This window comes from Camelus ferus, chromosome 14 (assembly GCF_009834535.1).
Source record: "Camelus ferus isolate YT-003-E chromosome 14, BCGSAC_Cfer_1.0, whole genome shotgun sequence".
Lineage (NCBI taxonomy): Eukaryota > Metazoa > Chordata > Mammalia > Artiodactyla > Camelidae > Camelus > Camelus ferus.
The window spans coordinates 11,182,036-11,198,152 of NC_045709.1; the positions used below are offsets into that span (position 1 = coordinate 11,182,036).

A 16,117-nucleotide genomic window follows, 5' to 3' on the forward strand; every position below is an offset into this window, starting at 1 on the left:
GTCCACATGGAGCTCCTGCACAATGCCTGGCACATGGCAGATGTTCAGCACCTGTTAAAGAAATGGAAAGGAATGGATAAAAATTTATAAGGCACTCAATTTGTAGATTGAGTGTAAAATCCCTTACATTAAGGAGTAAGATGTTCCATATGCTGGCAGAGCAGGAAAGATTTGGGATCTTGATCTTTCACAAGCTATGATTACTGGTAGGTTTTAAAATAATAGTGGTGATAATATAAGACCAATAATTGTTGGCAGTTACCTAGTGCTTGCCATGTGCCAAGCACCGTTTCAGGAACCTTGCATTTAATCTTCACAGCAGCTTCACGCAACAGGCTCTGTCTTGTATTAATTAGGAATTCTGGGCTACCTCAAAGATACCTCAGACTCATAGTTTAAGAGTGAACTTGTGATACTCACGACCCATCTGGTCCTTTCCCAGTGTTCCTCATCTCAGTGACTGACAGCATCACCCATGCAGTTGGACAAACCCAAAACCTGAGGAAAGACATTCCTTTCCTTCATCTTCCCTATCAGTTAACATGTAATTCAGATCCTGGTAATAAAATGTACTTCACAGTGGCTTAGGGTAAAAATAAATTGAATCCTCTCACAAACAAGTCTAGAGTTAGTCTAAAGGGTTGGTGGGTCAACAGTGGTGTTACTGAGCCCACGCTCTTTCTGGTCTTCACCTCTGCTGTCCTCAGCATGTCAGCTTCTGTCCCCAAGCTTGTTGTCTCATGACCAAAGATGATGGCCTCAACTTCAGACAAAGTTTTTGTTGACTCTGTTCATTTTTCTTTATTCTTTCTCTTTCTTCTCCTCAGACTAAGTAATTTCAATTGTCCTATCTTGAAGGTCACTGATTCTTCTGTCTTCTCCAACCTATCGTTGACCCTTTCTAGTGAATGTCCCATTTCAGCTATTGTACTTTTCAGCTCCAGGATTTCTTTCTGATTCCCTTATATAATTTCTGTCTCTTTATTCATATTCCCTACTTGTTCATACATCCTTCTCCTGATTTCCTTAGTTCTTTGTGGTTCCCTTCAGCTCTTTGAGCATATTTATGTAATTTAAAGTCTTGGCTAGTCAATGTTTGGACTTCTTCCTCGTGGTTACTATCACTTTTTTTTTCTCTCTATGAATGGGCCATTTCCTGTTTCTTTGTATACTTTGCAATTTTTTGTTAAAAACTGGATATTTTAAATAATATGATGTGGTAACTGAAAATCACATCCTCATTCCTCTCTAGAGTTGTTACTTGTTGAATGCTGCAGTTGCCTCTCTAGTGGCTTTTTCAAACTATTTCTGCAAAGACTGTCTTTCTTGTTGTATGTGATCATGTGATCATTGAAGTTTCTGTTCTTCTGTCTCTGAGGTCAACCAGTGATTGCTTTTAATGCCTGTAATTAATAAAGGGGTAAAAGGTCTTCCTTCTCCTTAAATTCTTTTGACAGACTTGCCCAGGAAGCCCTTCAGACGGACCTAGGGGCTTGAAACAATGGCCAATCTCTTCTCTAGTCTCTTAGTGAACTGCCAGGCAAATCAACACATTCCCCAGATACTGGAGGACAGGATTCGCTCCCTGGTACCAGCAAGCCACTCTGAACATAGGCTGCTGTCTCCACAGCTGCCTGCTATGAGGTTGGGACATGTGATGGTAGCTGGGAGTAAAATGTGAAATTCTCTGATGTACACCAGCTTCTTCGTCAAGCAGTCCCACAGGTACTGAGAGGGTCTAACTAGTTAGAGTTCTGAAGTCATGATTCTGACAATTGTTCTTAGCTCAGTGATTGATTTGGTACAGGGACTGATTCTTGGAGCTTCCTACTCTGCTATTTTTCATAATGTCACTCCTGTATTCTTGTTGAGATAATATTCTGTATATTAAAATTCAGTGGTGTATATTGTGAAAAGATTTTAAGTGAAGGCTGATATATGTATAGTGTATGTATTGAATTATTTCTTAAGAATTATTTTCCACTGTATCTGGCCATCTCACAAACTAGGATAGCTGACCAAAAAGATGGAGTTTGACAGGTACATGGAGTGGTGTCACTATGTGTGGCTGCATTGTATCTTGTGGCTGTGCAGATACAGTGGCGGTTCTTTACTGCATCTATGGTTAGTCTAGTCTTTTTCCTGCTATTCTGATTGGGAGACCCACTGATTAACTTGGGAAGAAATCCAGTACAATTTAAAACTTGGTCTAATGTGATGACTTAAATAGTCTTTTTAGGTAATGTCCAGCTTTCTCTGAGATAAAAGTGCTCAGTGTCTGCTTTTTACCCTGGGATGGTGTTGGGGGGGTGGGGTGGGTGAGGGGTGTGATGTATGTGATTTCCCAGCAGCAGTGGGGAACTGCTCATTTCCCTTGCTTGGATGTCCGCTACTTCCTCCAGTCCTTGGGGCAATGCCCCATTATCTCCTAGTTGAGTTTGCCTTGCCGGCATGTGCTTATGGTGTCACAGCTGGTGGTACTCGGGGTAGGGCTTCCGGCTGCTAAGAACCTCACAGTGTTCCCTAACTGGTTCCTTGCACTTTGACTCCTCCTCTCTGAGCTCTCCTGGGCGCCTGCCACCTCGGCCTGGCCTGCTGGTCTGGAACTTCACCCACAGCCTGGCTGCAGGATCACCGTGTTCCGCAGTGGGTTCCGTGGCCAGCCCTCTAGCTCAGCAGTCTGAGACTCAGAGTTTACCACTGCTTCACCATGTTTGGGAAAACCCTCTCTCAAGTCAGTAGCCTGGCTTGTAAGACTGTGGATTTACTATGTAATCCTTCTGTGTGTGTCAGATGCTGCATACTGCTTCATTTTATCTCGTCACTAGTAAATCCTAAATACCCTCCAGGGAGATGAGTGCTCCCAGCAGACCAGGGCAACGGCCATATAATAGCTTTCAAACGCTATCACACATGTGTATGCAAACATATATGAGGATAAAATTTAATTATCCTCAAATATTTAATTATAAAAAGTCATGTAATTTTAAATGTATACAGCCTTAAATTTAAGGAATATTGGATTTAAAGAGATATAAGTGGTGTGTGTGTGTGTGTGTGTATATATATATATATATATATACTTAAAAACACAAACATATATGTTATAAATGTTTCTATAGAATATATATTATATAATTATAGCAATATAATTGTGTCTCACACACACAGGCACACAGTTGACCCTCGAACAACACAGGGGTTAGGGCGCTGACCCTCCGTGCCGTCTGAAGTCTGCATGTAACTTTACAGTTGGTCCTCTGGATCCGTGGTTCTGCATCTGCAGGTTCAACCACGTGTGGATCATGTGGTGTCGTAATACGTACTTAGTGAAAAAAATACACATGTAAGTGGACCCGTGTAGTTTATTTAAACCCATGTTGTTCAAGGGTCCACTGTGTACATAATTCAGAGGTTCGGTTTCTGCTGTCAGCATTTTCCCATGACTAAATACACTGTGATTTAACGCACATATTTTCTTTTGTTGCAGGACTGTTCGTGTGTGGTTAAAGAGAGACAGTGGGCAATACTGGCCAAGCATATACCATATGATGCCTTGTAAGTATCTGGATCTCTGTCTTTAAAAATCAGACATGGACCCTCAACTCCCGTTCCTTCCCAGAATGCCTTCTCTGTCTTTTCTTGAGTAGAGATGCCTGAGGGTTGGGATTATTATAATGGAAAGTACCACATTAAATCATTTTAGCTCTCAGTGTGTAAAATAAGAAAATTGTTCTGAAATTGACTGTATATTCACAGTTTCTGAATAAGATTAATGAAAGGACTACAGCACATAGGCTCTCTGATTATAGCAGGCTCCCTGTCTTTTCCAATTTTTTGTTTAACTTTTTTGTAAAGTACTTCCTTAGACAATTCAAAATTTTGTCCAGTGATTACATTTGTGAAGTAAATTTGTTCTTGCATTATTGTAACATTATTTATTCAAGTTCAAGACATTCAGCATTGAACATTCAGTTCTCAAAAGGATTTGCTTAGAATTGAAACGTCCTAATTAGAAGTCAGTCTCATTTCCCCAAAATCTTATGTGAGGAATATGTCCTTGCACTGATAAATAGCAAATCTTTCAAATATACTTTTTTTTAAAAAGATGACTGATTCTTAGATTCTTGCACTGGCAGAAGTTCCCCTGCAGGGAGAGAAGAGCTGGCTCCCTAAAAAGAACTAGGAAATTTCTGGTCTAGTGTTTTATCATTAAAATTAATGAAGTTTCGGTATCCTATTCCATATTTATTTTAGTGAGTGTAAAATAATTATTTAAATTCATTGTCAGTTATATTATTAAACATTTTCCTTCCTCCCCTTCCTTTAAATCTTAATTAAAATTGACACCCTAGAAATCTCCCCTAGATGAGTTGTTTGAGCTCGTGTGCCCTCTGGCTTCCCGCAGGGTGCACCTCTTCCCTGGGTGCACTGTCCTAGTTTGAGTAGCACATGCTGTAATGTACAGCCAACACAAATTCATGCTACATTATAGATGTGATGAAGTTTATGCCTCTGGCAAAAGAATACTGTAACAATTTAACAATTTTGCCTGTTTATGAACAAATAAATTATTAAAGGTGTGATGGATTTCTGAGGCTCTACATATCTTTACAATTGTAGTTAATAAGTGATAACCACGAAGCTGAACCAAGTATTCCACTGTACACTAGTGAAGAGGAAGGTTCTTATAATTCTGAGTACTCATATTCTCCCCTTCTGTTGTGCCTCCATCAGACCCCATGATATAGCAAAGACCGTCTGTGCACTTTATTCATTTTCTTAAGCAGAGGTGCTGAGAATTGAACCCAGGACCTTGTGCATGCCAGGCATGCCCTCTAACCACTGAGCTATACCCTCCCCTTTATGGTCTTCCTTTTTCATCAAACTGGGCCTAATATATGAGTGGACGAGATGAGGAAGTTCTGTAGTCCAGCAAGTTGAAGTTGACCCCAGAGGCCTGTCACTCCTTTATTAACTGTGAAGACAGAGGAAAGGTGGACCTGAGCAGAACACTGAGGGCTTGGGGATGGTGGTCAAGGAACCATCTAGACATTGATAAGAACCCATGAAGACATGGGTTACCCACCCCTTCCCCATACACACATCGGTAAACACTTTGTGCCATTCTCCATTGTTCTCTTTGTTTGAATGTCGCTGAGAATACAGAGGAGCCTCTCACTCGTTACCTTTTCATCCTTTATTAGACTCTGTAGGAGGATGCCCAAAGGCTGCCGTGGCTCCTGTACCTGGCACAGGTTCTCAATAAATAAGTACTTGTTGAAGACTTGAATCCGATAATAAAGATGAGTTTCCCTGAGAATATTATCAGACATTTTCCTAAACGACTATGCATGATCTTTGAGAAGAAGGACTCTCTAATTATTTATGTATCTTGCCTATGGCGTTCTACTAAAGGGAGTAAAGAAGGGATTTCTTTGCTATTAAAATGTGGTCTGTGGACTAGGAGCATTGGGGGCACCTGAGAACTTACTAGAAATGCAAATATTGGCCTCCACCCCAGATCTCACGAATCAGAACCTGCATTTTAATAAGATCCCTATGTGATTTGAGTGCCCTTTAAAGTTTGAGAAGATTGCCTTTTAACATATATGCAACATGCTGATCTATTTACATACTGTATGTGAACACATGTAAAGCCTCGTGTGTATATGGTGTTGACTTGTAAACACACAGATATAAGTACACATTCTAGTCGGTCAAATATTTACTGCGTATCTACTGTATACAGGCCATGGAGCTAGGTGTGAGAAATTGCAGACGAACATGGCACAGATGGTCACGATGATTTCTGTAATTTTTCATTGTTGGATGTTTCCATCTGCCTTGGGGAATTAAAAGAACAAAAGGCTATGTTCTTCACAGTTGGTCAGAAATTGGCTTTTATGTTCCTAGGGATCATCTACATTCAACATAGGAACTGATATCTGAGTAAGAATTTAAATAAACTTGAGAGATGCAGCATCCTATTGCGTAAGGAAACATGCTACAGTTTTGGTCAGCTGGAATTCATTTGCTGAATTTACAAAGGGTTGATTTGCAATCCTTTCTATTGAAAGGTGTTTTGTTAAGAGGCTACCCAGTATTATCCTTAACGGTAATGTGGTATTAGTTACAAAATAAGTGGAAGGGCACAGTATATCCAGAGGTCATTATATGGATACCACAAGGCAGATATGACCATGTTGTGTGTTTATAGTGGTACAGGGTAAGTAATATTCCAAATCCAGAAGAAAACATAAACATCTTGTACATACAATATATGGCTTGTTTATTTCATCCATTAAAATATCCAGAAGAAAACATAAACATCTTGTACATACAATATATGGCTTGTTTATTTCATCCATTAAAATACCTTTAAAAAAAAAAGGGCAAACTCATAGAAACAGAGAGTAGAAAAGTGGTTGTCAGGAGCAGAGAGATGGAAGAAATACGGGAGAGATTGGTCAAAGGGTACAGACCATTCAGTTATGGGGTGAATGGAGTGTGGGGATCTAGTGTATAACATGGTGACTATAGTTGATGACACTATTCTATAATTGAATTTTGCTGAGAGAGTACAACTTAAATGTTCTCACCCCACCCCCCAAAATTAAATATGTGAGGTAATGAACGTGTTAACTTGGTGGCTGGAATCCTTTCACAATGTATACCAATTCATCACGTTGTACACTTTATTTCATTATTTTTTTATTGTCAGTTACAATGACACATTGTAACATCGTATACTTTAAATATCTTACAATTTTATTCGAAAATTATACCTTAGTAAAGTTGGGGAAAAAAGGTCACAGAACCTAAAATAAGCAAACGCGGAAAAGAAATTACCTCTGAGTGTAGTGTTTGTCATGTTCTGGGTAGCAGAGTAGCGTTTCATGCATTGAGGAGAATCTGAAGTTTTATGCAGGGAAGGGAGCAAGAAGGCATGGGATGAGGAAGGATGAAGAGTGAAGGCGGAATTTGATGGCAGGGAGTGAGCCTGAAAGGCTGAGTGTGATAAGGCTGTGTGAACTTGGGAGCGTGGCAGATGAGAGGAAGTTGAGGAGCAGACACATCATGATCAAAAGCCCAGCCGCTGCTTTGTCCTCCTACCCTGTCTTTTCTGAGGAGTTCTCACATCCCCTTCAGGAGGGATCCTGGAGAAACCAGACTTAACTGGGCTGTTGGACCCCAATCCAGTCTGATTTTCTCAGGAATTTATAGTTTGGAGTAGAAAATGCTAATCTCATCCTAGGCTGGGCCTTTGAGCTGGGAACACAGAAGTCCAACAGCTGTGAGGCATTTGTGTGCATAAAGAAACAGGGAGAACCAATACACTTAAAAGGAAGCGTGAATCAGGGAGGAAGGACCACTTGGCTCCAGAGGGAGAGAAGCAGATGATGAGCATGTGATGCTTTCAGGTTTTCTTCCTCATCCTCCTAACCCCCAAGCCCGGCTCTGCTTCTGCCTTTGAGGTCAAGAGATGCTCCCTCTCTTAGTGGAGGTGCCGTTTGTGCTCAAGTTCACGCCAGTGGGTTTCAGCCGCTTGTCACTGCAAGTGTCTAACTCAGCCTTGCCCTGAATGCACACCTCCCAGTTCCTGCCTTTTCACTTGCTCCTGGATCTCTGTGATCTTTAAAGAGAGAGGACTGAGCCACGGGTGTCCCTCTTGGTGCCTCTGAAGTGTTGAGCTGAAAATAGTATGGGGAAAAGTGAAGGCAGGTAAAGAAGAAAACGGAAAGAAACATTCATCCTACTTTCTTTCATTTCTTTGGACAGTGCACTCAACAAATGTTAAATGTTTCTTCCATATCAAACACTGTGCAGGGTACTAAGGATCTAGGGGTGAAATATGGCAGATGAATCCCATCTTCATGGTGTGTACAGTTTGGTGGGGAAGGTGGACCTAAAATGAGTACCACCCATGATGTGTGTTATAACACGTGAAGGGGGGGGGGGTAATGAGCACATGGTGACAAAGGGTCACCAAGGAAGATCCATTTTTAAACCCTGCTGTCTATAGAGAGTTTGGAGTGACTAATGACTTGTTTTGTAGTTTCCTATAAGCTGGTTTTTATGGATGAATGAGAAATAGGAGCATTTCCTTATCAAATATTCTTTCAAAAATAGTATCTTGACATATCTTGTGTAGTAGCTAGAAAGTAGCCTACGACAAGATCAAGTTACAACCTGCCCAACTGGGACCTGCCTGACCTTGGAAACCAGAGAGGGGCCTTCCTGAGGATACAGAGCTAAGGTTTCAACTGTAGCCATAACTGTGATTATTTGTTCCAGAATAGATCTGCATCACAGTATAGAGAAAAACACACAACATACCTGAAAAGCACAGGCATTCCTATTTTCATGGTTGAGTTATTTTAAATTTACTTGACCAACAAGGTTTGCTATTCATGCGGCTCAACAAAGGAGAGGAGGAGAGAGCGTGCAGGCAGGGACTGGGGTAGCATGTGTTTGAGATTTTTCTGACTCTGCAGTATTGGGTGTCATGTCTGGGCCTTTACTGCCTAGTTTTCATCTCGGGTATGAGGAGTAGGTAAAGCAACTTGGCTGCCAAAGATGTAGTGAAGAGGAGGTTAAGAGGGCCAGAGGCTCAGCCCTGAGTGGGGTTGTGTTGGGCAATTGGAGTCTGTCTCGTTGCCAGGGCAGGCAGGTGGAATTTACTTTGGTTCCTAAGTGTTTATGAATTTGTCCCCAAAGAAAAAACAGAAGATGGTTTTTCAAAGGTAATTACAAATAAAAGGCACACTTAATAAATAAAATGACCGATTTTGTCATTTTCCAGCTCTCTGCCTTAGCCTGGTGGGATGATATGTGCCCAGTCTGAGGCCATGGTTGGGCGCCTTCAGTTTTTACACCAGTGTGACCACTTTACCATTTGTTCAGCTAACTTTTAAAGTATAGGAACTCTACTAAGTGAAGTAGGTCAGACGGAGAAAGACAAATATGATATGATTTCAGTCACGTGCAATATGAAAAACCAACAAACAAATAAGTGAACAAACCAAAAAAAAAAATAAATAAACTCATAGATACAGCTAACAGAGTAGTGGTTACCAGAGGGGAAGTAGGTTGTGAAATGGGTGAAGGGGATCCACTGTGATGGTGATGGGTGGAAACTAAATTTTGGGCAGTGAGCATGCTGCAGGGTGTGCGAAAGTCGAAATATAATGTTGAAACCTGAAACACATATAATGTTATAAACCAATGTTACCTCAACAAAAAATAAATCTAAAAAAATTTTTAAGTGTTTAAAATTTAAATAAAAAAGTAAAGTAAAAAAGTAAAGCATGGGAACTCTAGTCCTCAGGAAAATGTAATTTTGAACTGTCTGCTTTCCAGTTTTTATCAACAGCCTGGTTGAGAGAAAGGTTATTTATTGTTTATGATGGGCAGCATGAATCCTATGCAGTCTGATTATTCATCTGTATTCTGAGGTTTCCCGCTTTGTTTGCCCTCTGCAGAAATGCCTTCATTCACTGCGCCCTCAGCTCGTACTGCTGTGTGTAGACGTGAATTGCTTTATCTGCTTGTGAAGTAGCTATCCAGCATAATGCTCAGCACCCCTTTGAGAAACACTACGGGAGAATACTTTTCAGATAGGAGAGCCAGAAACCCTTGGCTCTCTCTAAGACAGGACTTCCCATCCTGTATGCTACAACAATCTGGAATGATCCAAATGGATTACAGGCCCCGAGAACTGATCTGCTTAGCTAGGCAGGGTAGAACCACTCATCTGGGCCCTGGATCTCTTCCGTTTACTCCAGGGACTGTCAAAATCTAAATTTCTGTATGTACCATGAGGCAAAAAAAGCTGGGAGGAAAATTCTACAGACGCAACATAGTCCTTAAGGATAACGTGAAACATGGGACCTGCTCTATTTCCCAACAGATCTTTATTCTAATTTTCTTTCTGTTCTTACATGTATGCTCCTTAGGACTTTTGCTTATTTCTTTTGTTTGGTTTTATTGTATCTGCTTTTAAATCCATTTCCAATTTTTTTGTGAAATGAGTTAAGGACTGCATTAAATAAATTCTCTTGGTTAAGACAGAGAGATGAAGTTTGAACTTAGTCTTACTATTTACATTAAATTCACCAAAAACTATGCATTGTTTAAGATCAGAGTATTCAGAATCGCTTGTAGGGTAGCACCTAGCCGCCCGGGTGCGGAACTGGAATTTGATTTTCATTTTTGCTATCAATTTGCTGACCCACTTGGGGCAAGTCCTTGCATTTTCTCTGAACCTAACAGATAAACTTTCCATTTTCTTTGTTCTCAGATTTGCAGAAATATTTTGGTTATGAGATATGTCAACTAACTATTCTTAAAGGATTTTCAGGTTCTTGGTGTTTAGCAACGTATACTGTCATTGCTGATCTTAGCCCAGAGGGGCTGGGAAAGTGGCTAATTTCTGAGATTGCGGCTAGACTGGTTTCCTTTTCCCACGTATTGAAACTGTAGTCTTTCAGCAACAGATAACTTGAAATTGAGGCTTTAGAAAATTAAAATGATTAATACGTTTGTATTTATATGTTTATATCTGAGATGGAAATGAGTTATTTTGTATGTAAATTGCAGATGTTAATTTTCCCATTGGTGCCGCCCAAGAACTCTCAGTGATTTAGGACAGTGGAGGTGGTTCGTGTGCTGTCCCACCTCTTTCTGCTGGGCTTATGGGAGTTTGGGGGGTAATTCATGTGGAAAGATCCATGATAGAAAGATATTTAAAATAATGAATTTGGCATTTCTGTTTTTAATAATATAGTGATTGTTTTGGTGACTTTTAGACAATATCTTTAACTCAGTTGAGGGAGATTCTTGGCAGTGAGAGAATATGTGTATAATTGGGAAATACTCATCCTGTTGTTTGACTTACATCTAATTTCAAATAACTTCTTGGTTCCTAGCTGTGAAGTGTATTGCTCCTTTGCTGGTTTCTTTTTGGTATGAGTTATATAATAAAACCACATGTTCAAAATAATTTATTGTTTTTACTATTTACATTTTCAATAACAGTAATGTAATCTGGTCTTTTATTTCTGTTTACTAAGAAGAAAAGATGCCCAAGGAACTTTGATTTTTAACAGAAATGAAGGGAAAACCTAGATTAACCAAATTAAAGATAACATATTAATAAATCTGAATAATTATAGCATTTATTTAGCATACTCTTATTTGATTTTCATCTGTCAGAGTAATTTAAAACTTACGGTAGTTAGATCACTTTCCTGTAATTTAAAACTTACCTGGGAGAAAAGAGACTAATGCTAATTCACTGTAGTTTTGCTGATGTTACCCAGACTGAATAAAAAGAAAATAAATGGTTAATTTTAGTTTAGTGTATAAAATATTTGATTTAAGTGAAAGGTGCTTTTTTATGCTAGGAAATTGAAGTCCTAAATATAAGTATTTTTAATAAAGTAAAACATGGGCTGAGTATTGTAGACCTAATAAATATTATCTTATGACAAACAGTGGAACAAGATTGTGTCCATGAATTTAATCTTCACTTAGCGGTGGCAGGGTGCTCTTTGAAAGCCTTTCTAATCAAGGCCCTCTTATCATAGGATCCTGAACACGTAATGTCATCAAGATGCCTTGAACATTTAAAGTTTTATTCATAGAAGTACCATTGCTTATTTAAAGTTCCCACCAGCACATCCCATGAAGATTAGTGTCTCCTGCCAAATAATGCCTTTAGCATTGTAAAGCTGTCATTGTGATTGAAATCCACAGCTCAACCTTCAAGGAAACTTGTGTTTATTTGAGCAAAGTTCAGCCTATCAGCAAAGGACAGGAAATAAATTTGTCATAAAATGAAAGAATTATAGGTATAAATGATAGATATTGGGAAACTTTCTGCCAAATAGAAGTATTTTGAAAATGCCTCCTCTCAACTCAGATTTTTTTTTAGAAAGCAAGAGCAATATTTTTTCTTAAATCACCTGTGAGATGAAAATATTTAAAATACAAGTAGCCAGTTTCTCTCTGATCCACTTAATTATGGACTCAGCTGATTGGTGTTGGTGTCTTGAGTTCCCTTTGCCCAGGGCTCATATCCTGAGCTTTTCCCCCTTCAAATTATATGGTCATTAATAGAATCACCTAGACTGGGGTTTCTCTTTATTTTTATTCTCCCTAAACTTTAGGCTGTGTGCCTGCCTCAAACTACAAAGATTTCTTTTTTAAAAACACTCAATATTATGAAAGTATTTAAAGATAAGATTTTGACAGGTCATCAGGGTCTAAAGTCCTGACACTAATATAAGAGAATATTGTTTCTCATTACCCATAGACTTCCACAAATTTATTTTCTATCTGATTTGTACTTTTCATTCTTGCTTCCTAAAATTTCGCCAAATATGCTTCTTGTTGACCGTCATTGGGCTGAGACAGAGAAGGGAGGTGGCAAATCCTGATCAGACAGCGTGGAGGATGAGAGTTCTTCTCTTATTTCTAGATGAAATTTCTAGATGAATTGCATCCAGAGTTCAGGGATGCAGCTTCACAGAGCGAGTCAGTTGAGGGGAGCTGCACTGTGGTTTGGAGTCCTGCTCAGCCACGTGGCTCAGCTTTTGGAGTGCCTTTTAAGGTCATTCCAAACACGGCAGTCAGCCAGTTCATCTCTGACCTGAACTTTCAGCCACCAGAGAGACCCAAGTGTTTCTTCATCGACTAATGAATTACTAGTGTTAGAGCATTTACAGCTGAATTCTATTAGGGAAACATCCAATTTTTGCATCCTGGATACAGATATTGTGTTTAAGTCCTATATTGCTTGTTTCCTCTCTTATTCTTTCTGAAGGAGTCCCTTTACCATTTGGCCATAAGTACCATTACTTTACTGTGTTTTATTATCCTTCCCCAGACAGTTTTGCCCTTTGCTAGTTTCTCGCGTGGACGGACAGGAGCTTATTTTGTATGGGCCACAGCGCTAGACTTTCAGAGGTTGCTTTTTTAAAAGTAATTTCTGGTGAGTTTTAGTAGAAGGATCCCTGTGTCTATGTATCTATTTCTCCAACCCCCAAAAGGAAAGACATTTACTGTAACAACAAATACGGGTGTCAGTATTTCTTTCAGTTCATTCCTTTTCTCCTTGGCCCTGCAGGGCCTATGGGATAACCAACCCAGGCCTCTTCCTATGGGAGCGTCACAGTTGGGAAATGGCTTGGGGAACATAAGTTTCACTCACCAAAAGTCTGTGCACACACATGCACGCGCGCGCGCGCACACACACACACACACACACAGGGTGGCTTGGTATTTTACCATAATGCCTCTTCAAAGGGGTGTTTGCACCTTTGGGGGCACCAGGGAGGTAATGCTCTCTGGGTCTGTCAGTCCCCTGTCTACAGCCATCTTGGGTTCAAGCATATGGGTCCTGCAACAACAGAATTTCTGTTAAAACTTCCTTTATGGTCCTTTGTAGGAAAGGTCTTTCCTTTTGCATTCTAGTGTTTCCTGCCATCAGTATGAAGTGGTATGAACCAATGAGGTAACATCGGGGACAAGTCTTTATAGTTCCCACATATAGTTGGTGTCACAATCTATAAATTCCTTGATGACAGCTATAGTACTTTATATATCATTTCATCACCTGCCTTGAACATAATTAGCATTCTAAATTTTTGTTAAAGAATAACAAGCAATTTAGTAAATGGAAGGAAAGATAAGAAAGAAGTAACAATGTAGATTTAAGGGTCACTTGTGCTGTATTGTAAAAAAAGTCTTTTAAGTCACATTCAAAGATCAGTGAATATTCTAGTTATTACATAACCAGATATGAACTTAGTAAATCACACAGCAAATACTTTTTATAATCAGGAAGGCAGCTAAGTGATAAGGTTATTTTTCACTTGTGTATAGCCGTTTGGGCTGAAATCAAGTTCTGCCTCATGCTCATGTGCATATCTTATAAGTTGTTAGGTATTTAGAAATTTTAATGGGAATAGCAAAATAATAAATAAAGACAATGTTACAGAAGTAATTTTGTGACTCGAACACAAGAACTGTGTTGTTTTTCCATTTTTATGTGAGTGCGTACTTTATGTAGTTATCATCAGTGTATTTTTTTCTTTTCCTTTTTTCAGCTAACATGATAGTTTTCCATGAAATGATTAAATTTTAATCCTGCACACATGTTATGGGATTATGAGATCTGGCACCTTAGCATCTGTGTAGAAATTTTGCCAGCATAGTTTATAAGGCCAAAGGCAAGTAAGACTGGCTTTCTTTGGGCAGTGCATTAAATATCACTTGATGGCTTTTTTTCCAGCGGTGTTCTTTTGGAAATCTAGTTTATTTATTTATTTTTGGGGGTTGGAGAGATGATTAGGTTTATTTACTTATTATTATTTTTTTACTGGAGGTACTGGGTACTGAACCCAGGACCTTGTGCACGCTAAGCGTCCGCTCTACCGCTGAACTGTACCCTCCCCCTGTTGGAAATCTAGTTTAAATTTGCGGCTAAACCAAAAGAAGATATTCTGCTTTACTGGTGGAAGCTGGTGGTGGTGGTCGGAGGAGGGGTTCTATTTTCTAATATCACAATTGAAAATTAGAAAAAAGTACTTTATGCAGTTTAGAAGATTTGTTGTTGTTCAGGACCCTTTTATAGAGGATGAAAAAATTGTTACCAAGTGATATATTTATGAAGTGGTTCTGTTAGTAGAACTTGCAGTTTATAGTTCAAAGATAATCTAAGCTGAGTATTTGAAAATAGGACTGTGTGTATGAATTGTCTTTGAACCTTTGCCAACTTTTTTTTCCCTGGGTGACCTTGGGTAAGACATCTAATCATAACTGGGAGAAGTAAGAATGAAATATTTGATGCTGATTGTGATTATGATGGTGGGTAGTTCATGACCTACAGGGCGACAGTGAGGATGCGGGGAGAAATTTAAAAATTACGTTGGGCTCTTTAGAACACTATTTCAGTATAGAATAAGTTGCTAGAAAGCCCCCATTCTTACAAGCAAGCATAGGTAGAAAAGACTGGGAACTGGAATTTGGCTGTTCAGCAAGCACTTTTTGGCCACATGTGGCTTCCAAGCATGTTTCCCTCAGGCTTGTAATGGTAGCAGTCAGTCCTGCAGAACAGGGAGGCCCTGTCCAGGACTGGGCAGACCGACTCACCTGATTTCTTTCCTCTGGAGCCTGGCCGTGTGTCAAGTTGGCTCTCTTTTAGATTGAGACAAATCCTCCTTCTTTTTCCAACTGGCAGCCTCCAGCATATCCCTTGAATTACTGAGAGTGAAAGACTTCTGTTAGTCTGCATGCCCCAAATCACTTTTTTTGAATTAAAAAAAGTGTATTTCTATACTTGGGGATGGGAGAATAGGGGATGATAAGATCTTCCTTTTGTTTCCCTAGTTCAGAAAAGAGGTTATTTCCATTAAAGATGTGGTCTGTGTAGAAGAGAGAGATTGGTGACTGAAGGATTCCACAGCACAAAATATTGTTGATCTAGTGAAGCAAATTTAGACTTGATCCTGACAGAACAGCCGAGACCACGCCCCTTGGAACTTGTCCAGTTTGAGAATGTCTTATTTGTTCCATTCATTAAAAGGGTAACTGAAAAACTAGGGGTTGCTTGTAAAATCACTGTTTTTATTTTTTGGCAAGTGGGAGTTAAATGAACGGTTTTTTAGGAAATAGTGGGGAAAAGAAATAGCCATACACTTTTAGCTCGTCAGTCACTCCTGAATCCATGAGAATCATCGTTTTGTTAATTTCACCAACATGTTCATTTCTTTCAGCTCCATGTTCATGCATGTCTTTTAACCCGGAAACAAGAAGACTGTCCATAGGTCTAGACAATGGTACAATCTCAGTAAGTACACGTAAATAAGATTTCCAGTTGAAATACTTCCCTTCCTGTGGAGTATGTATATGTATATTGTGATGAGAATTCTTTATTAGTCTTTTTTTTTTTTTTCAAATTAACAAGTTAATTTTCTTGCTAAGTAAAGTGGAAATTGCAGTGCAGCAAATAAATGATGGTGAGGGGCAGGGAGAGCTGTCATCAGCCTCAACTTAAATGCTGACAAGATTCAGCTTGACTTATACGTACACAGTGGCTGGAATAGGGGTG

General features: G+C 39.4%; 1 protein-coding gene across 2 annotated transcripts in view; it reads left to right on the forward strand.

Annotated features, from left to right (window-relative positions):
- The window catches only part of WDFY2 (WD repeat and FYVE domain containing 2), a 148,814-nt gene that overhangs the window by 58,712 nt on the left and 73,985 nt on the right, over window positions 1-16,117 (forward strand). For both annotated transcript variants that reach the window (XM_032496212.1, XM_032496213.1), the window contains 2 exons: window positions 3,491-3,558; window positions 15,783-15,856. In XM_032496212.1, the coding sequence (XP_032352103.1) occupies window positions 3,491-3,558; window positions 15,783-15,856 (142 nt within the window). The remainder of the gene's footprint in view (window positions 1-3,490; window positions 3,559-15,782; window positions 15,857-16,117) is intronic.